At 40.8% G+C, this 22,819-nt stretch overlaps 1 protein-coding gene across 5 annotated transcripts in view; it reads right to left on the minus strand.

Moving 5' to 3' along the window:
- LOC108444146 (heat shock 70 kDa protein 12A-like) overlaps positions 1-22,583 on the minus strand; it is a 46,361-nt gene extending 23,778 nt beyond the window's left edge. For 2 of the 5 annotated variants that reach the window (XM_037539192.1, XM_037539191.1), the window contains exons 1-5: positions 22,504-22,583; positions 21,613-21,654; positions 19,236-19,277; positions 15,254-15,301; positions 12,003-12,050 (exon numbers count right to left, since the gene is read on the minus strand). In XM_037539192.1, coding sequence (XP_037395089.1) covers positions 12,003-12,050; positions 15,254-15,301; positions 19,236-19,277; positions 21,613-21,647 — 173 coding nt within the window. In that variant the 5' untranslated portion in view covers positions 21,648-21,654; positions 22,504-22,583. Of the gene's footprint in view, positions 1-12,002; positions 12,051-15,253; positions 15,302-19,235; positions 19,278-19,488; positions 19,522-21,612; positions 21,655-22,503 lie in introns of those variants that run through there. The other 3 variants (XM_037539196.1, XM_037539199.1, XM_037539193.1) reach the window with 2 other exon arrangements.
- Positions 22,584-22,819: the final 236 nt, after the last annotated feature.

The following is a 22,819-nucleotide window of genomic DNA, read 5'->3' on the forward strand; positions in this document are numbered from 1 at the left end:
CTGCCTTTATCTGATCCAAGTTCTGCCATGAACGAGTCCTGATTCAGCCCTGGTCTGATTGTGACTTCACCCTGATCTTATTCTGATCTGTTCTGATGCTTACTCCATCCTGATCTGATCCTGATTCAACTCTGATGTGATACTGATTCTGCCATTATCTGATTTTATTACTCTGCCATGGTCTGATGCTGACTCCATGCTTGTCTGATCCTGACTCTTCCCTGGTCTGATTCTGATTCTGTCCTGGACTGACCCTGACATCAACCTGGTCTGATCTTAACTTCACACTTGTCTGATTCTGACTCTTCTGTGGTCTGGTCTTGATTCTTCTCTGGCCTCTTGCTGACTTCACTCTGATCTGATCCTGATTTTAAATCTGCCCTTATTCTAACTCTGCCCTGATCTGATTTTGACTCTACAATAGTATGATCCTGATTCTACCCCAGTCTAGTCCTGACCTCTCTCTAGTCTGATTCTGACTCTATCTTAGTCTGATCCTGATTCTGATCTGATCCTAACTTTGCCCTGGTCTGATTCTTATTCTGCTGTGTTCTGATGCTGACTCCACCCTGATCTGATCCTGTTTTACCCTGACATGATAAAGATTCTGCCCTGTTCTGATTCTGACTCTACCCTGATCTAGTCCTGATTTCTGCTTTGGTCTGATTCCAACTCTGCCTTAGTCTAATGCTAATTCTGCCCTGATTTTATCCAGATTCTGTCCTTGATTATTCCTGACTCCTCCCAGTGTTCCTGTAATCTTGGATTTTATATCTTCGCTGACCTAAGAAAAAATGTATCTCCATTTTTGTCGATCTTTAGTTTTCTACATATTTTCAACACACCAGCTGTCCTTCACATTGTGTGAACATTTCATGATGAATGGATCAATAGAAATGCTCTAAAATCACTTTTAATAAAATATCTTTGTCAACTTACACTACAAGTTAAGAATGCCTTTTGTTTTTGGAGATACTTGTTTTTCTTTGGACAGTGATGATATATTTTTTATGTCTATTAGAATACACATTTTAGCACACAATGAAAAGATAAAAACAAAGTCAAGGCTAGAAGTATACCTCACTTTGGGGCTGGGCAATTCATTTAGACTGTCCTCAGGTCACATTCTTTCAGCAATCAAGTAACTGCCAGGGTGGTTCTCATCCTAAAGAAGCCCATGCTTGACAGTTCTGATGTCAGCAGCTACTGACTGGTGTCACTCATTTCTTTCTTTTTTAAAGTTATTGAATGTGCAATCTATAGTCAATTGCCTCTTTCATACTCAGAACCAGCTCTGGGATGCCAGCCAGTCTAGTTTCAAACTGGTGCACTCAACAGAACCTGGACCATATCAGTGAGAAGCTCTGGGCAGCAAGATCAGCCAAATTGTCGTCAGTTATGATTCTTTTTGATCTCTTAGCAGTCTTCAATACAATCAAACACATGATCCGTCTGTCTGTCCCAACTAACCATGGAATCATTGGCATCATGTGGTCTGAGTTGTATTGGAGGATTGCTTTTATCATGTAACATACTCCATGCTGTCTCTCAACCAGCATCCAACAAGTGATAGGTCCTTTTCTTTTTTCACTTTACACTTATTCTCTCATTCATGACTGAAGTGCACTCGAGCAAGACACCTAACCCCTAACTGCTCCCCGGGTGCTGTGGATAGGGCTGCCCACTGCTCCGGGCAAGTGTGCTCACTGCCCCCTGGTGTGTGTGGTCACTAGTGGATGTTTCACTGCATGGATGTATTAAATGCGGAGGTCTAATTCCACAGTGTGCAAACACAGTTGGCAAAATGGTTCTAAATTCTAATCCTGCGTGAAACATTAAGCCCTTGCAACTGATCCAGAACATAGCTGCATGGCTCGTCTTCAATATTCATAATTCTGCACTGATCTGATCCTAATCCCAGCATTATCTCATCCATACTCTGCTGTGGTCTGGTCTTCATTTTGCCCTCATTTGATTCTAGATCTGATTCTACCCTGATCTGATTCTAGATCTGCCCTAGTGTGATTCCAATTCTTGGTCCTAACTTCGCTCTGATTCTGATCTTGCTCTGGTCTGATGACCCCACACTGATCTGATACAGACTTTGTTCTAATGTGATATTTATTCTACCGACATTTGATCCTGATTCAGATCCCACCCTGTTCTAATTCTGACTCTGCCATGATTAGTCTACAGATTGGAACACATCATGAAAAAAAGAAAAGCAAAAAGATGAGGTTAGAAGTATACCTCTCTTTGGGGCTGGGTAATTCATTCTGCCTGTCCTGAGGTGGTGACCTATCAAAGTAAAATAAATCATTAGGATTTTCATAACAAATACAGCCAAGACATAGCCAACAGTTAAAAAACAATGTTCCATTCATAATTATTTTGATATTATATTGATTATGTCTGTTATGACTGATCTGATCCTTACTCTGCCTTTATCTGATCCAAGTTCTGCCATGAACGAGTCCTGATTCAGCCCTGGTCTGATTGTGACTTCACCCTGATCTTATTCTGATCTGTTCTGATGCTTACTCCATCCTGATCTGATCCTGATTCAACTCTGATGTGATACTGATTCTGCCATTATCTGATTTTATTACTCTGCCATGGTCTGATGCTGACTCCATGCTTGTCTGATCCTGACTCTTCCCTGGTCTGATTCTGATTCTGTCCTGGACTGACCCTGACATCAACCTGGTCTGATCTTAACTTCACACTTGTCTGATTCTGACTCTTCTGTGGTCTGGTCTTGATTCTTCTCTGGCCTCTTGCTGACTTCACTCTGATCTGATCCTGATTTTAAATCTGCCCTTATTCTAACTCTGCCCTGATCTGATTTTGACTCTACAATAGTATGATCCTGATTCTACCCCAGTCTAGTCCTGACCTCTCTCTAGTCTGATTCTGACTCTATCTTAGTCTGATCCTGATTCTGATCTGATCCTAACTTTGCCCTGGTCTGATTCTTATTCTGCTGTGTTCTGATGCTGACTCCACCCTGATCTGATCCTGTTTTACCCTGACATGATAAAGATTCTGCCCTGTTCTGATTCTGACTCTACCCTGATCTAGTCCTGATTTCTGCTTTGGTCTGATTCCAACTCTGCCTTAGTCTAATGCTAATTCTGCCCTGATTTTATCCAGATTCTGTCCTTGATTATTCCTGACTCCTCCCAGTGTTCCTGTAATCTTGGATTTTATATCTTCGCTGACCTAAGAAAAAATGTATCTCCATTTTTGTCGATCTTTAGTTTTCTACATATTTTCAACACACCAGCTGTCCTTCACATTGTGTGAACATTTCATGATGAATGGATCAATAGAAATGCTCTAAAATCACTTTTAATAAAATATCTTTGTCAACTTACACTACAAGTTAAGAATGCCTTTTGTTTTTGGAGATACTTGTTTTTCTTTGGACAGTGATGATATATTTTTTATGTCTATTAGAATACACATTTTAGCACACAATGAAAAGATAAAAACAAAGTCAAGGCTAGAAGTATACCTCACTTTGGGGCTGGGCAATTCATTTAGACTGTCCTCAGGTCACATTCTTTCAGCAATCAAGTAACTGCCAGGGTGGTTCTCATCCTAAAGAAGCCCATGCTTGACAGTTCTGATGTCAGCAGCTACTGACTGGTGTCACTCATTTCTTTCTTTTTTAAAGTTATTGAATGTGCAATCTATAGTCAATTGCCTCTTTCATACTCAGAACCAGCTCTGGGATGCCAGCCAGTCTAGTTTCAAACTGGTGCACTCAACAGAACCTGGACCATATCAGTGAGAAGCTCTGGGCAGTAAGATCAGCCAAATTGTCGTCAGTTATGATTCTTTTTGATCTCTTAGCAGTCTTCAATACAATCAAACACATGATCCGTCTGTCTGTCCCAACTAACCATGGAATCATTGGCATCATGTGGTCTGAGTTGTATTGGAGGATTGCTTTTATCATGTAACATACTCCATGCTGTCTCTCAACCAGCATCCAACAAGTGATAGGTCCTTTTCTTTTTTCACTTTACACTTATTCTCTCATTCATGACTGAAGTGCACTCGAGCAAGACACCTAACCCCTAACTGCTCCCCGGGTGCTGTGGATAGGGCTGCCCACTGCTCCGGGCAAGTGTGCTCACTGCCCCCTGGTGTGTGTGGTCACTAGTGGATGTTTCACTGCATGGATGTATTAAATGCGGAGGTCTAATTCCACAGTGTGCAAACACAGTTGGCAAAATGGTTCTAAATTCTAATCCTGCGTGAAACATTAAGCCCTTGCAACTGATCCAGAACATAGCTGCATGGCTCGTCTTCAATATTCATAATTCTGCACTGATCTGATCCTAATCCCAGCATTATCTCATCCATACTCTGCTGTGGTCTGGTCTTCATTTTGCCCTCATTTGATTCTAGATCTGATTCTACCCTGATCTGATTCTAGATCTGCCCTAGTGTGATTCCAATTCTTGGTCCTAACTTCGCTCTGATTCTGATCTTGCTCTGGTCTGATGACCCCACACTGATCTGATACAGACTTTGTTCTAATGTGATATTTATTCTACCGACATTTGATCCTGATTCAGATCCCACCCTGTTCTAATTCTGACTCTGCCATGATTAGTCTACAGATTGGAACACATCATGAAAAAAAGAAAAGCAAAAAGATGAGGTTAGAAGTATACCTCTCTTTGGGGCTGGGTAATTCATTCTGCCTGTCCTGAGGTGGTGACCTATCAAAGTAAAATAAATCATTAGGATTTTCATAACAAATACAGCCAAGACATAGCCAACAGTTAAAAAACAATGTTCCATTCATAATTATTTTGATATTATATTGATTATGTCTGTTATGACTGATCTGATCCTTACTCTGCCTTTATCTGATCCAAGTTCTGCCATGAACGAGTCCTGATTCAGCCCTGGTCTGATTGTGACTTCACCCTGATCTTATTCTGATCTGTTCTGATGCTTACTCCATCCTGATCTGATCCTGATTCAACTCTGATGTGATACTGATTCTGCCATTATCTGATTTTATTACTCTGCCATGGTCTGATGCTGACTCCATGCTTGTCTGATCCTGACTCTTCCCTGGTCTGATTCTGATTCTGTCCTGGACTGACCCTGACATCAACCTGGTCTGATCTTAACTTCACACTTGTCTGATTCTGACTCTTCTGTGGTCTGGTCTTGATTCTTCTCTGGCCTCTTGCTGACTTCACTCTGATCTGATCCTGATTTTAAATCTGCCCTTATTCTAACTCTGCCCTGATCTGATTTTGACTCTACAATAGTATGATCCTGATTCTACCCCAGTCTAGTCCTGACCTCTCTCTAGTCTGATTCTGACTCTATCTTAGTCTGATCCTGATTCTGATCTGATCCTAACTTTGCCCTGGTCTGATTCTTATTCTGCTGTGTTCTGATGCTGACTCCACCCTGATCTGATCCTGTTTTACCCTGACATGATAAAGATTCTGCCCTGTTCTGATTCTGACTCTACCCTGATCTAGTCCTGATTTCTGCTTTGGTCTGATTCCAACTCTGCCTTAGTCTAATGCTAATTCTGCCCTGATTTTATCCAGATTCTGTCCTTGATTATTCCTGACTCCTCCCAGTGTTCCTGTAATCTTGGATTTTATATCTTCGCTGACCTAAGAAAAAATGTATCTCCATTTTTGTCGATCTTTAGTTTTCTACATATTTTCAACACACCAGCTGTCCTTCACATTGTGTGAAAATTTCATGATGAATGGATCAATAGAAATGCTCTAAAATCACTTTTAATAAAATATCTTTGTCAACTTACACTAAAAGTTAAGAATGCCTTTTGTTTTTGGAGATACTTGTTTTTCTTTGGACAGTGATGATATATTTTTTATGTCTATTAGAATACACATTTTAGCACACAATGAAAAGATAAAAACAAAGTCAAGGCTAGAAGTATACCTCACTTTGGGGCTGGGCAATTCATTTAGACTGTCCTCAGGTCACATTCTTTCAGCAATCAAGTAACTGCCAGGGTGGTTCTCATCCTAAAGAAGCCCATGCTTGACAGTTCTGATGTCAGCAGCTACTGACTGGTGTCACTCATTTCTTTCTTTTTTAAAGTTATTGAATGTGCAATCTATAGTCAATTGCCTCTTTCATACTCAGAACCAGCTCTGGGATGCCAGCCAGTCTAGTTTCAAACTGGTGCACTCAACAGAACCTGGACCATATCAGTGAGAAGCTCTGGGCAGTAAGATCAGCCAAATTGTCGTCAGTTATGATTCTTTTTGATCTCTTAGCAGTCTTCAATACAATCAAACACATGATCCGTCTGTCTGTCCCAACTAACCATGGAATCATTGGCATCATGTGGTCTGAGTTGTATTGGAGGATTGCTTTTATCATGTAACATACTCCATGCTGTCTCTCAACCAGCATCCAACAAGTGATAGGTCCTTTTCTTTTTTCACTTTACACTTATTCTCTCATTCATGACTGAAGTGCACTCGAGCAAGACACCTAACCCCTAACTGCTCCCCGGGTGCTGTGGATAGGGCTGCCCACTGCTCCGGGCAAGTGTGCTCACTGCCCCCTGGTGTGTGTGGTCACTAGTGGATGTTTCACTGCATGGATGTATTAAATGCGGAGGTCTAATTCCACAGTGTGCAAACACAGTTGGCAAAATGGTTCTAAATTCTAATCCTGCGTGAAACATTAAGCCCTTGCAACTGATCCAGAACATAGCTGCATGGCTCGTCTTCAATATTCATAATTCTGCACTGATCTGATCCTAATCCCAGCATTATCTCATCCATACTCTGCTGTGGTCTGGTCTTCATTTTGCCCTCATTTGATTCTAGATCTGATTCTACCCTGATCTGATTCTAGATCTGCCCTAGTGTGATTCCAATTCTTGGTCCTAACTTCGCTCTGATTCTGATCTTGCTCTGGTCTGATGACCCCACACTGATCTGATACAGACTTTGTTCTAATGTGATATTTATTCTACCGACATTTGATCCTGATTCAGATCCCACCCTGTTCTAATTCTGACTCTGCCATGATTAGTCTACAGATTGGAACACATCATGAAAAAAAGAAAAGCAAAAAGATGAGGTTAGAAGTATACCTCTCTTTGGGGCTGGGTAATTCATTCTGCCTGTCCTGAGGTGGTGACCTATCAAAGTAAAATAAATCATTAGGATTTTCATAACAAATACAGCCAAGACATAGCCAACAGTTAAAAAACAATGTTCCATTCATAATTATTTTGATATTATATTGATTATGTCTGTTATGACTGATCTGATCCTTACTCTGCCTTTATCTGATCCAAGTTCTGCCATGAACGAGTCCTGATTCAGCCCTGGTCTGATTGTGACTTCACCCTGATCTTATTCTGATCTGTTCTGATGCTTACTCCATCCTGATCTGATCCTGATTCAACTCTGATGTGATACTGATTCTGCCATTATCTGATTTTATTACTCTGCCATGGTCTGATGCTGACTCCATGCTTGTCTGATCCTGACTCTTCCCTGGTCTGATTCTGATTCTGTCCTGGACTGACCCTGACATCAACCTGGTCTGATCTTAACTTCACACTTGTCTGATTCTGACTCTTCTGTGGTCTGGTCTTGATTCTTCTCTGGCCTCTTGCTGACTTCACTCTGATCTGATCCTGATTTTAAATCTGCCCTTATTCTAACTCTGCCCTGATCTGATTTTGACTCTACAATAGTATGATCCTGATTCTACCCCAGTCTAGTCCTGACCTCTCTCTAGTCTGATTCTGACTCTATCTTAGTCTGATCCTGATTCTGATCTGATCCTAACTTTGCCCTGGTCTGATTCTTATTCTGCTGTGTTCTGATGCTGACTCCACCCTGATCTGATCCTGTTTTACCCTGACATGATAAAGATTCTGCCCTGTTCTGATTCTGACTCTACCCTGATCTAGTCCTGATTTCTGCTTTGGTCTGATTCCAACTCTGCCTTAGTCTAATGCTAATTCTGCCCTGATTTTATCCAGATTCTGTCCTTGATTATTCCTGACTCCTCCCAGTGTTCCTGTAATCTTGGATTTTATATCTTCGCTGACCTAAGAAAAAATGTATCTCCATTTTTGTCGATCTTTAGTTTTCTACATATTTTCAACACACCAGCTGTCCTTCACATTGTGTGAAAATTTCATGATGAATGGATCAATAGAAATGCTCTAAAATCACTTTTAATAAAATATCTTTGTCAACTTACACTAAAAGTTAAGAATGCCTTTTGTTTTTGGAGATACTTGTTTTTCTTTGGACAGTGATGATATATTTTTTATGTCTATTAGAATACACATTTTAGCACACAATGAAAAGATAAAAACAAAGTCAAGGCTAGAAGTATACCTCACTTTGGGGCTGGGCAATTCATTTAGACTGTCCTCAGGTCACATTCTTTCAGCAATCAAGTAACTGCCAGGGTGGTTCTCATCCTAAAGAAGCCCATGCTTGACAGTTCTGATGTCAGCAGCTACTGACTGGTGTCACTCATTTCTTTCTTTTTTAAAGTTATTGAATGTGCAATCTATAGTCAATTGCCTCTTTCATACTCAGAACCAGCTCTGGGATGCCAGCCAGTCTAGTTTCAAACTGGTGCACTCAACAGAACCTGGACCATATCAGTGAGAAGCTCTGGGCAGTAAGATCAGCCAAATTGTCGTCAGTTATGATTCTTTTTGATCTCTTAGCAGTCTTCAATACAATCAAACACATGATCCGTCTGTCTGTCCCAACTAACCATGGAATCATTGGCATCATGTGGTCTGAGTTGTATTGGAGGATTGCTTTTATCATGTAACATACTCCATGCTGTCTCTCAACCAGCATCCAACAAGTGATAGGTCCTTTTCTTTTTTCACTTTACACTTATTCTCTCATTCATGACTGAAGTGCACTCGAGCAAGACACCTAACCCCTAACTGCTCCCCGGGTGCTGTGGATAGGGCTGCCCACTGCTCCGGGCAAGTGTGCTCACTGCCCCCTGGTGTGTGTGGTCACTAGTGGATGTTTCACTGCATGGATGTATTAAATGCGGAGGTCTAATTCCACAGTGTGCAAACACAGTTGGCAAAATGGTTCTAAATTCTAATCCTGCGTGAAACATTAAGCCCTTGCAACTGATCCAGAACATAGCTGCATGGCTCGTCTTCAATATTCATAATTCTGCACTGATCTGATCCTAATCCCAGCATTATCTCATCCATACTCTGCTGTGGTCTGGTCTTCATTTTGCCCTCATTTGATTCTAGATCTGATTCTACCCTGATCTGATTCTAGATCTGCCCTAGTGTGATTCCAATTCTTGGTCCTAACTTCGCTCTGATTCTGATCTTGCTCTGGTCTGATGACCCCACACTGATCTGATACAGACTTTGTTCTAATGTGATATTTATTCTACCGACATTTGATCCTGATTCAGATCCCACCCTGTTCTAATTCTGACTCTGCCATGATTAGTCTACAGATTGGAACACATCATGAAAAAAAGAAAAGCAAAAAGATGAGGTTAGAAGTATACCTCTCTTTGGGGCTGGGTAATTCATTCTGCCTGTCCTGAGGTGGTGACCTATCAAAGTAAAATAAATCATTAGGATTTTCATAACAAATACAGCCAAGACATAGCCAACAGTTAAAAAACAATGTTCCATTCATAATTATTTTGATATTATATTGATTATGTCTGTTATGACTGATCTGATCCTTACTCTGCCTTTATCTGATCCAAGTTCTGCCATGAACGAGTCCTGATTCAGCCCTGGTCTGATTGTGACTTCACCCTGATCTTATTCTGATCTGTTCTGATGCTTACTCCATCCTGATCTGATCCTGATTCAACTCTGATGTGATACTGATTCTGCCATTATCTGATTTTATTACTCTGCCATGGTCTGATGCTGACTCCATGCTTGTCTGATCCTGACTCTTCCCTGGTCTGATTCTGATTCTGTCCTGGACTGACCCTGACATCAACCTGGTCTGATCTTAACTTCACACTTGTCTGATTCTGACTCTTCTGTGGTCTGGTCTTGATTCTTCTCTGGCCTCTTGCTGACTTCACTCTGATCTGATCCTGATTTTAAATCTGCCCTTATTCTAACTCTGCCCTGATCTGATTTTGACTCTACAATAGTATGATCCTGATTCTACCCCAGTCTAGTCCTGACCTCTCTCTAGTCTGATTCTGACTCTATCTTAGTCTGATCCTGATTCTGATCTGATCCTAACTTTGCCCTGGTCTGATTCTTATTCTGCTGTGTTCTGATGCTGACTCCACCCTGATCTGATCCTGTTTTACCCTGACATGATAAAGATTCTGCCCTGTTCTGATTCTGACTCTACCCTGATCTAGTCCTGATTTCTGCTTTGGTCTGATTCCAACTCTGCCTTAGTCTAATGCTAATTCTGCCCTGATTTTATCCAGATTCTGTCCTTGATTATTCCTGACTCCTCCCAGTGTTCCTGTAATCTTGGATTTTATATCTTCGCTGACCTAAGAAAAAATGTATCTCCATTTTTGTCGATCTTTAGTTTTCTACATATTTTCAACACACCAGCTGTCCTTCACATTGTGTGAACATTTCATGATGAATGGATCAATAGAAATGCTCTAAAATCACTTTTAATAAAATATCTTTGTCAACTTACACTACAAGTTAAGAATGCCTTTTGTTTTTGGAGATACTTGTTTTTCTTTGGACAGTGATGATATATTTTTTATGTCTATTAGAATACACATTTTAGCACACAATGAAAAGATAAAAACAAAGTCAAGGCTAGAAGTATACCTCACTTTGGGGCTGGGCAATTCATTTAGACTGTCCTCAGGTCACATTCTTTCAGCAATCAAGTAACTGCCAGGGTGGTTCTCATCCTAAAGAAGCCCATGCTTGACAGTTCTGATGTCAGCAGCTACTGACTGGTGTCACTCATTTCTTTCTTTTTTAAAGTTATTGAATGTGCAATCTATAGTCAATTGCCTCTTTCATACTCAGAACCAGCTCTGGGATGCCAGCCAGTCTAGTTTCAAACTGGTGCACTCAACAGAACCTGGACCATATCAGTGAGAAGCTCTGGGCAGTAAGATCAGCCAAATTGTCGTCAGTTATGATTCTTTTTGATCTCTTAGCAGTCTTCAATACAATCAAACACATGATCCGTCTGTCTGTCCCAACTAACCATGGAATCATTGGCATCATGTGGTCTGAGTTGTATTGGAGGATTGCTTTTATCATGTAACATACTCCATGCTGTCTCTCAACCAGCATCCAACAAGTGATAGGTCCTTTTCTTTTTTCACTTTACACTTATTCTCTCATTCATGACTGAAGTGCACTCGAGCAAGACACCTAACCCCTAACTGCTCCCCGGGTGCTGTGGATAGGGCTGCCCACTGCTCCGGGCAAGTGTGCTCACTGCCCCCTGGTGTGTGTGGTCACTAGTGGATGTTTCACTGCATGGATGTATTAAATGCGGAGGTCTAATTCCACAGTGTGCAAACACAGTTGGCAAAATGGTTCTAAATTCTAATCCTGCGTGAAACATTAAGCCCTTGCAACTGATCCAGAACATAGCTGCATGGCTCGTCTTCAATATTCATAATTCTGCACTGATCTGATCCTAATCCCAGCATTATCTCATCCATACTCTGCTGTGGTCTGGTCTTCATTTTGCCCTCATTTGATTCTAGATCTGATTCTACCTTGATCTGATTCTAGATCTGCCCTAGTGTGATTCCAATTCTTGGTCCTAACTTCGCTCTGATTCTGATCTTGCTCTGGTCTGATGACTCCACACTGATCTGATACAGACTTTGTTCTAATGTGATATTTATTCTACCGACATTTGATCCTGATTCAGATCCCACCCTGTTCTAATTCTGACTCTGCCATGATTAGTCTACAGATTGGAACACATCATGAAAAAAAGAAAAGCAAAAAGATGAGGTTAGAAGTATACCTCTCTTTGGGGCTGGGCAATTCATTCTGCCTGTCCTGAGGTGGTGACCTATCAAAGTAAAATAAATCATTAGAATTTTCATAACAAATACAGCCAAGACATAGCCAACAGTTAAAAAACAATGTTCCATTCATAATTATTTTGATATTATATTGATTATGTCTGTTATGACTGATCTGATCCTTACTCTGCCTTTATCTGATCCAAGTTCTGCCATGAACGAGTCCTGATTCAGCCCTGGTCTGATTGTGACTTCACCCTGATCTTATTCTGATCTGTTCTGATGCTTACTCCATCCTGATCTGATCCTGATTCAACTCTGATGTGATACTGATTCTGCCATTATCTGATTTTATTACTCTGCCATGGTCTGATGCTGACTCCATGCTTGTCTGATCCTGACTCTTCCCTGGTCTGATTCTGATTCTGTCCTGGACTGACCCTGACATCAACCTGGTCTGATCTTAACTTCACACTTGTCTGATTCTGACTCTTCTGTGGTCTGGTCTTGATTCTTCTCTGGCCTCTTGCTGACTTCACTCTGATCTGATCCTGATTTTAAATCTGCCCTTATTCTAACTCTGCCCTGATCTGATTTTGACTCTACAATAGTATGATCCTGATTCTACCCCAGTCTAGTCCTGACCTCTCTCTAATCTGATTCTGACTCTATCTTAGTCTGATCCTGATTCTGATCTGATCCTAACTTTCCCCTGTCTGATTCTTATTCTGCTGTGTTCTGATGCTGACTCCACCCTGATCTGATCCTGTTTTACCCTGACATGATATAGATTCTGCCCTGTTCTGATTCTGACTCTACCCTGATCTAGTCCTGATTCTGCTTTGGTCTGATTCCAACTCTGCCTTAGTCTAATGTTAATTCTGCCCTGATTTTATCCAGATTCTGTCCTTGATTATTCCTGACTCCTCCCAGTGTTCCTGTAATCTTGGATTTTATATCTTCGCTGACCTAAGAAAAAATGTATCTCCATTTTTGTCGATCTTTAGTTTTCTACATATTTTCAACACACCAGCTGTCCTTCACATTGTGTGAAAATTTCATGATGAATGGATCAATAGAAATGCTCTAAAATCACTTTTAATAAAATATCTTTGTCAACTTACACTACAAGTTAAGAATGTCTTTTGTTTTTGGAGATACTTGTTTTTCTTTGGACAGTGATGATATATTTTTTATGTCTATTAGAATACACCTTTTAGCACACAATGAAAAGATGAAAAATAAAGTCAAGGCTAGAAGTATACCTCACTTTGGGGCTGGGCAATTCATTTAGACTGTCCTCAGGTCACATTCTTTCAGCAATCAAGTAAAGCCAGGGTGGTTCTCATCCTAAAGAAGCCCATGCTTGACAGTTCTGATGTCAGCAGCTACTGACTGGTGTCACTCATTTCTTTCTTTTTTAAAGTTATTGAATGTGCAATCTATATTCAATTGCCTCTTTCATACTCAGAACCAGCTCTGGGACGCCAGCCAGTCTAGTTTCAAACTGGTGCACTCAACAGAACCTGGACCATATCAGTGAGAAGCTCTGGGCAGTAAGATCAGCCAAATTGTTGTCAGTTATGATTCTTTTTGATCTCTTAGCAGTCTTCAATACAATCAAATACATGATCCATCTGTCTGTCCCAACTAACCATGGAATCACTGGCATCATGTGGTCTGAGTTGTATTGGAGGATTGCTTTTATCATGTAACATACTCCATGCTGTCTCTCAACCAGCATCCAACAAGTGATAGGTCCTTTTCTTTTTTCACTTTACACTTATTCTCTCATTCATGACTGAAGTGCACTCGAGCAAGACACCTAACCCCTAACTGCTCCCCGGGTGCTGTGGATAGGGCTGCCCACTGCTCCGGGCAAGTGTGCTCACTGCCCCCTGGTGTGTGTGGTCACTAGTGGATGTTTCACTGCATGGATGGATTAAATGCGGAGGTCTAATTCCACAGTGTGCAAACACAGTTGGCAAAATGGTTCTAAATTCTAATTCTGCGTGAACCATTAATCCCTTGCAACTGATCCAGAACATAGCTGCATGGCTCGTCTTCAATCTTCATAACTTCAACCTTCCCCACTGCTGCTCTCCCCACACTGGCTTCCTCTATCTGCCCATAAGCCAAAAGTGGACCAGATCCACCTGTCTAATGGCATTGATTAAAACTCAATCTGTACTTTGAGTCCTTCGAGCTTCAACTACAGCTCAGCTTGACCCACCACCCTTCAAGACACGTTGACAATAAGCATCAAGACTCTTCTCTGTCCTGGTACCCAGGAGGTTGGACAAACTTCTACTGGCTGCCCAAACAGCAGACTCTTTCATGGTCTTCAGACACAGAATGAAGACACATCTCTTTGATAATCTACATACCAGGTGAATCAAAAGTCACAGGACACGTTTTATTTTATTTTTTATTTTATTATTGACTTTTATCTCTGGGATCATCTCAAACAAATTTTGTTTGCTGAGAAAATCCGCAACACCACCTTCAGCACCGCATCCTGGAGGCGTGTGACAGCATAAAAAATAAAATGGTGTCCTGTGCCTTTTGACTCACCTTGTACTTATTGAAATGTATTGCTGTAAATGTTCTGTTCATACTCCATGCACAATGTTGCCAATGGTTATATCTGTGCTGGTAGTGAAACAAGTGCTGAAATGTCAACAGGAAACTGAGAGGCTAATGATGTGATTAAGTCTGGATCTATCAACATTAATTACAGATTTCATAACAGATATAGCTAATATGGTGTGTGTGTGTGTGTGTGTGTGTGTGTGTGTGTGTGTATATATATATATATATATATATATATATATATATATATATGCCATTTGTAATGCTCAGTCAAATAACTCAGATTGATCTAATAATGACTCCACCCATGCCTGACTCTGAATCCAGTCCCATCAAGTCCTAACTCTGCATTGATCTGACTCTGCCCTGATCTGTCATGCTGTCATGATTCTCCCTGTATTCCTGTAATCTTGGAGTTTGCTATGTTTTGTTTTCTTCCTATATACATATATATATATATATATATATATATATATATATATATAATATATTGGCATTTTTTTTATTCATGTATATTGTGCCTGCCTGTGTTTTAATACCTGCCATTACAGTAATTTCAGAAAATTTTCTAAATGATGTTAAAAGGCTTAATTTAAAATAGTTAAAATCTATTTTCTCTCCATCAGTCCACACACAAAGGTCAAGGTTAAAAGAATACCTCACTTCGCGGCTGGGCAGTTCATTTTGAATGTCCTGAAGTTGTGACCTATGAAAATTTAATAATTAATTATGGTTTTCATAAGAGCTTATTATAGTAAACATCTTTACACAATTTCAGTAAACAATCAGTAACTATGTTGATATTCTATCCATTTTGCACTGCTCAGTCTGTGTGAATAGTTTTTTAAACCCTTATTCAAATGAAATTCATATTCTGGACTAATACACAGTATTGCTCATTAAATATGAATATAAACTGGGCAGGTAGAAAGGACATTATGTGGACATCATAACTTAATGGGGCATTGCATAATATTTATGGAATTCCTTGAACCCAAAACAATCCGATCCTGATTCCATCCTGCTTTGGCCTTACCTCCACCCTTGCAATGTCCTCACTCAGTACTATCTTTTTTAACTGTGTTTTGTTTGTAGCCTCTTCTGTTACCTATGTAAGCACAGACTATGTTCCAATGGACCAATAGATTTCTAAAATACATTATTTTTAATAAATCTGGCAGATGAAATTCTCAAAGAACCAGAGAAGCTAAAGCCACTCTCAAACAGAGCTTCAGCCCAGAGCAGAAGCATTGTAACCTGTTAATCACACCAGGATGGTCCTTAAAAACTTCATGAAGATTGCAGTGATGTACCAGAGCCACAACATCCACAGCTCAAGAACACAACAACATGACTCACTACACAGATAAGACTGAGGACGAGGGCCACAGGAACGCTCTTCTGCCTCTAGGAACACCAGATCTGTTCCCTCTCTGAACTTCCACTCTGCTGAGTCAGTTATTGAGCTTCTCAGAGAAGATGGAGGAGTTGGTGTATACTGAACTTATTGTTAATTCAGGTTATGACAGATGATAATGATGAAGAGATTTTGTTATGATTGTTGTTGATAACTGTAGAATAAAGAATATCCTGATAGATGAAGCATAATGTGGGATCTTCAGAGCGTCGTCGGGAGCAATATGCTCCTGGTAGGGTCTCCCAGGGCTAACAGGTCTGGAGTGAAGACCCAGACTAATGCGATCCAAAACCCCACCATGCAGAATATACACAAAAAAATCTACCCCTACTCCCGGAGCCAGGCCTGGTGGCTGGGCAGCCCACATAACTCGGCCGGTCTCAGCCTGAAGAGGCAACTTGGGGAGGCCATGTGAGCCCACCATCTGCAAGGTCCAGCATGGGGGAGCGGTGCAGTGCCATATAGACAGTGAGAGATTGCAGGGAGTCCCTTGGTGGCCTAGGCCCCTGAGGCAGAAACTGGATCTTGGTACATGGAATGTAACCTCACTGGGGGGAAGGAGCCTGATCTTGTGCAGGAGGTTGAGAGGTACCAACTAGATAGAAAAAGTTGGGCTCACCACCACCCACAGTGTCGGCTGTGGAACCAAACTCCTGGATAGGGGTTGGTCCCTCTCCTACTCAGGGGTTGCACAGGGTGAGAGGTGCCGCGTGGGTGTGGGGAAACTCACGAGTCCCTGGCTGGTGACCATGCAATTGGAGTTTGTCCTGGTGGACAAGAGGGTTGCCTCAATGCAAATTAAAATCGCAGAGATGAAAACTCTGACTGTTCTCTGTGCTTATGCTTCAAACTACAGGTCAGAATATTCGGCCTTCTTGGAGCGAGTGGGTGGGGTTCTGGAAAGGCTCCTACATACAGACTCCATAGTCTTACTGGGTGACTTCAATGCTCGCATTAGCAATGACTGGGAGACCTGGAGAGGCATGATTGGGAAGAACATTGCCCGATCTAAACCTGAAGGGTGAATTGTTGTTGGACTTCTGTGCCAGGCATGGATTTTAAATAACGAACACCAAGTTCAAACACAAGGATGTTCATAAGTGTACATGGTACCAGAGCTCCTTGGGTCAAAGGTCAATGATCAACTTTTTTGTCATTTCATCTGACTTGGGACCATATGTTCTGGACACTTGGGTGAAGAGAGGTGCTGAGCTGTCAACTGATCACCATCTGGTGGTGAGTTGGATCAGATGGCAGGGAAGACTGATGGTCAGACCCAGTAGTCCCAAGTGAATAGTGAGGGTGTGCTGGGAATGACTGTCGGAGGCCCCTGTTCAGAATGATTTCAGCTCCCATTTCAGCTCCCTTTCAGCTTTTTTCATGTCCCAGAGGAGGTAGGGGACATGGAGTCTGAATGGACCCTGTTCAAAACCTCCATTGTGGAAGCTGCCAGGCATAGCTGTGGGCAAAAGTTTGTGGGTGCCTGTCATAGCAGTAACCCAAGAACCCCCTGGTGGACACTGGTGAGGGAGACTGTCAAGCTGAAGAAAGAGGCTTTTAGGGACTGGTTGGCCCAAAGGACTCCCAATTCAGCAGATAGGTACCGACAGGCTAAAAAGGTGGCAGCTGCAATGGTGGCAGAAGCAAAATCCAGGGCATGGGAGGAGTTTGGTGAGGCCATGGAAAAAGACTTTCATTCGGCCAGTTCTGGACAACTGTCCGGTGACTCAGGAGCAGACTGGGGTGGCTGCGCCCAAGCTGTATTCCGCAAGGGTGGAGAAACTCCAACTTCAAATAAGGATGTTGTCGTCGGTGGAAGGAGCACTTTGAGGAACTCCTTAATCCAGGAGACATGCCTCCCTCATGGGAGTCAGGGCCAGAGGCTCCTGGGGTGTCAAGTTCCATTTCCCTGGTGGAGGTCACTGAGGTAGTTGGTAAGCTCTTCAGTGGCAAGGTCCCAGGGGTGGATGAGATTTGTCCAGAGATGCTTAAGGCTCTGGATATTGTGGGGCTGTCATGGCTAACACACCTCTGCAATATTGCATGGACCTCAGGAACAGTACCTTTGGACTGGCAGACCGGGGTGGTGGTACCTATTTTTAAAAAGGGGGACCGGAGGGTGTGTGCCAATTATCGGGATATCACACTGCTCAGCCTCCCTGGGAAAGTCTATGCAACAGTGCTGGAAAGGAGACGCTGACCGATAGCATAACCTCAGATTGAGGAGGAACAATGCAGATTCCATCCTGGCTGCGGAACAATGGATCAGTTTTTCACCCTCTCACAGATTGTTGAGGGGGCATGGGAGTTTGCCAACCCACTCTACATGTGGTTTGTGGACTTGGAAAGGCTTATGACAGAGTTCCTCGAGATATCTTGCGGGAGGTCCTCCAGGAGTATGGGGTGCCGGGGCTACTACTCCAGGCCATCCAATCTCTATACTCCCGGAGTGAGAACTGTTTCCGTATACTCGGCATTAAGTCAGACTCTTTCAGTGTTAGCGTTGGTCTCTGCCAGGGTTGTGTCCTGTCTCCACTCCTGTTCATGATAGTCATGGACAGAGTGTCAGAACATAGCTGGGGTAAGGAGGGCATTAATTGTGGAGGCTGGAGGGTGGCGTCTCTGCTGTTTGCAGACGATGTTGTTGATGTTCTTTTGGCTGAATCACATGGAGGCCTCCAACGCTTGCTGGAGCGGTTTGCAGCTGAGTGTGAAGCAGTTGGTATGCGGATCAGCACCTCCAAGTCAGAGTCCATGGTCTTGGCCCAGAAAATGATGGCATGCTCACTCCAGGTAAGGGGAAAGGACCTGCCCCAGGTGGAGGAGTTTAAGTATATCAGGGTCTTGTTCACGAGTGATGGGAATAGGGATCGTGAGATCGGCCGCAGGCTGGGAGAGGCAGCAGCAGTAAAGCGGTCACTGTACCAGACTGTAGTGGTGAAGAGGAGCTGAGCCAAAAGGTGAAGATCTCTGTTTACCGGTCGATCTACTTCCCCACCCTCACCTATGGTCATGACCTGTGGGTAATGACCGAAAGAACGAGATTGCGAATACAAGCAGCGGTTTTCTGGCCTGGGAGCGGCTTGGGGTCCCCGGGAATGAGGTGGAGGAAGTTGCGGGGCCATCTCTGCTCTCTCAACTATCCTATCTGGACTAGTGGTCAATGATGATGATGATGATGATGATAATGAAGTTTAATGTAATGCAGTTAAATGCATCTTACCTTAGTTTGCTGTTTTCAGATTTGAGGTTTCTGTTCTCTTGCCTGACAATGTTATAAAAAAAAAAGAAATTTAAGTTTTAGATAACTATTCAGTACTATGTATGTGTGTGTGTGTATGTATGTATATATATATATATATATATATATATATAGTTAAATGCTGACTTCTGACAACCACATTTTTCTCCAGAATATCCTGATTTTAGTTTACATAGTATTTCTACATAATAACACAGTTATAGCATTTTCTTACCTTAAATCTTCAAGTTTTTTATTGCATTTCTCATTCTCCAATCTATGTATAAAATTTACAAAAATAAAAATAAAACCATTCATAAATTTTCTTAAAAAATAATATGACCTGATTATTTTCAGAATATTCTGTGCTGTAAGATGGTAGATGTTTGCTGAGGAAGTTAACAGGTCATTTAGTAATTTTCTCAGTAAATGAAAGAATAATAAAGACTGTAATTTCTTCACAGACTGAAAATTAATCTTCAAAAAATAATCTAATCTAATAATCTGTAAACCCTTTTAAGAAAGTGGCACTCATGAGGTCTAAGCCTGGTAAGTTAATTATAAGTCCAGATACAGCAGAAATCACACATTCATATTCTACTTCTATTACAAATTTTGTTGAACCTCTTTTTTGTAAAACTGAGATTTAGTATCAGTTTTTAGTTTTTTTTTTCCTTTGTGTTTTATGACTTTACATATTTACATTTTCAATAATTTATTAAAAATAATATACAAAAGGGTCAGCTGTTCCAGAAATAAATACTAGTTCAGATTATAGACCTCACATAGATTACAGTAATATTATTTTATTTTATTGAACAAACACTGAAAATGATATGCATTCTGAATGTATTATCACATAAACCCTCCAGTAAGAAACCTTCATATAAACTGAAAGTTAGTAGCTTTCCCCATCTTTCAGCATTAGTAATATCATCTCTGTGGCTGGAAAGTTACAACAAACATTACATCCTGACACAATTCCAACCAAAGCAATTGAACTGAAAGAGAGATTGTTTGTGAACTGATGAGGTTTCTTGGATTCATTTCTGATTAAGTGGCCCTTATTACTCCCACAATGGGGAAATTTCACCTCTGTATTTAACCCATCCATGCAGTGAAACACCACATACACACTAGGGGGCAGTGAGCACACTTGCCCAGAGCGGTGGGCAGCCCTATCCACAGTGCCCAGGGAGCATTTTGGGGTTAGGTGTCTTGCTCAAGGTCACCTCAGTCATGGACTGTCAGCTCGGGGGATTGAACCAGTGATCTTCCGGTCACGAGGCTGGTTCCCATATTAAACATTTTCAAGAGTAGATTGTCATCCTCACATACTGAGTGTCTTTATAGACAACAGTGAGGTTTCAATCTGGTACAACCTTAGTGTAGGTCAACTTCAGACCTTGATAAATTAGTCTCTGAGGTTGTACCAGGCTGACCAACCTCAGTCTGGATCACCTTCAAACTTGAACCATTGTAGAGAACAAGTTTAATCTGGAACATCCTCAAAATTAAACATCTGAAAAACTTTTTAAACTTTGGCCAATTTGGTTCAAACTCAATCTTAACTAACCTCAGTCTGGACTAACTTTAACTTAACTAAGCGTCTGAAAAAATCTCAAATGCTCAAACTCATCCAACCTCAGGCTAAACCAGAGGCTTGTTAATTAGTCAATTAATTGGTTGAGTTATTAAACACTGAAATGTAAAGGGAGCTCTGGTTAATCTGTATCAACTTCAAAACAACCGTTCTAAACCCTGCAGCCCTGAATGTCAGTGTTCAGCACAGTTTTGTGATGTTCACGCTGTAACACATGGTCAGGGAAATTATTAAATCATGCTCATCTTCACCAACTTCAGCTGGTCTGATGAATCCTTAGAGATCAATCTGGACCAACATACACTGATCAAACTTCAATCAGCCAATTTATATCTGAACGAGCACCAATTTGCACTGTCCTAAATCTGCACTGATCTCAATTTGGACCAATATCTGCTAGAACATCTTAAGAACCTTAATGTTGACCAGCATTAATTAAGTGAATTAACCTCAATCTGGGCTGATAAATAAAGGCCAACCTCAATCAGGACCAGAATTGGTCTAGACCAACCTAAACAATAAATTTGGACTGACCTCAGTCTAAACTAACTCTGGAAAACTATCAGTATGAACCAACCCCTACAGTGACTGCTGTAGGGAACGATGTACAAAAAAAGCTGAACTGAAGATTAGATTAGATTTCTCTCTTCAGACTTCATAAAATTAGGTGTAAGTTTAGTCAGATGGCATAGGTCTGAACACTATACAGTATATGAATATAATGTATAAATAATATAGCCATGAATATATTGTTACCTCAGATTTGCAATTCTTTGTTTATGCTGGTCCATTCTGTGTCTAAAAGAAAGAAAATGCATCAGGGCAGCGAAATATTTGGTATACAACGTTTTACAGAAATATTGCTTAATGCATCGTCTCCCAAATTTCTTCATAGAGGAATGTTCTAAAACAATAGAGAGAGATTCACAACCCAAATTATTCAGTGAAGCTTCAGTTTAACCCTGAACTACACAAAGAGCGCTGTTTATAAATAACTGCAGTTCTCCATCTTCAAGCTGATTATATTGACTGAATTAGTTTGTCCATAAAGAATCCTGAGTGCTCCTTTTTGTTGACTTTAGATATGGAAATAAAGTAATTGGCCAATATACATTTAAAGTATTCACCATGTCCGGAGTCACCCACATTAAAATACATCAAAAATTACAACCAAAAAAAATTTATAAGCAAAAATAAGTAAACAATAATTTTAAAATACTCCAGCTAAATCAATAAGGAAATGACATGAATAATAATCTATCAAACATTTTTATAATATGCATTATTAGTAAACATAAGTCAACTTAATTCACTTAACATTTCATCATTATATGCATATAAAGTATAACTGCAGGAACTTATTTGTTTACTAATACTGTATACACTGAACAGCATGCTGTCGGTTACATATGGTTTATTATTCATATAACTAAAACCTTTTTTATACATTTTATTAAATTTCATTGTAGTAATTTGCATACTTGATTTTGAACACTTAATTTTATTTAAACACCAGTGGAAAGTCTTATTATTCACACACTGATTCCACGTTTTAGTTTACTGTTAGTTTGGTGCTCTTGTGACTTTTTCATGGTTTTGTTTAAAAACCTAATAAATATTTTACCGCAATAAATCTTAAAGCCTTACCTGTGGAGAGGACCAAGCTGAAAACACACGAATGGAAGGATTAGTAAAGGAATGAAGACACTACTCCTTTTGTATGTAAGACATGCCCAGTTTTGGGGTTGGACTGAGAGAAGTGAAAGTAAACAGTTCTTATTAGTGAGCTTGTTTTTCTCCTCTTCACTGAACGCTCTGAACCCTAACAGGAGCAATTCTCAGCTGTTGGGCTTGATATAGTGTCCATTGTTTATAATAACAGAGTGGGGAGAAACATCAGCCTCTCAAGACCAAGATATAATTTCACATACAGAAATCATGATGATAAAATAATGAATTATCA

The sequence above is a fragment of the Pygocentrus nattereri genome, chromosome 6 (genome assembly GCF_015220715.1).
Source record: "Pygocentrus nattereri isolate fPygNat1 chromosome 6, fPygNat1.pri, whole genome shotgun sequence".
Taxonomy (NCBI): Eukaryota; Metazoa; Chordata; class Actinopteri; order Characiformes; family Serrasalmidae; genus Pygocentrus; species Pygocentrus nattereri.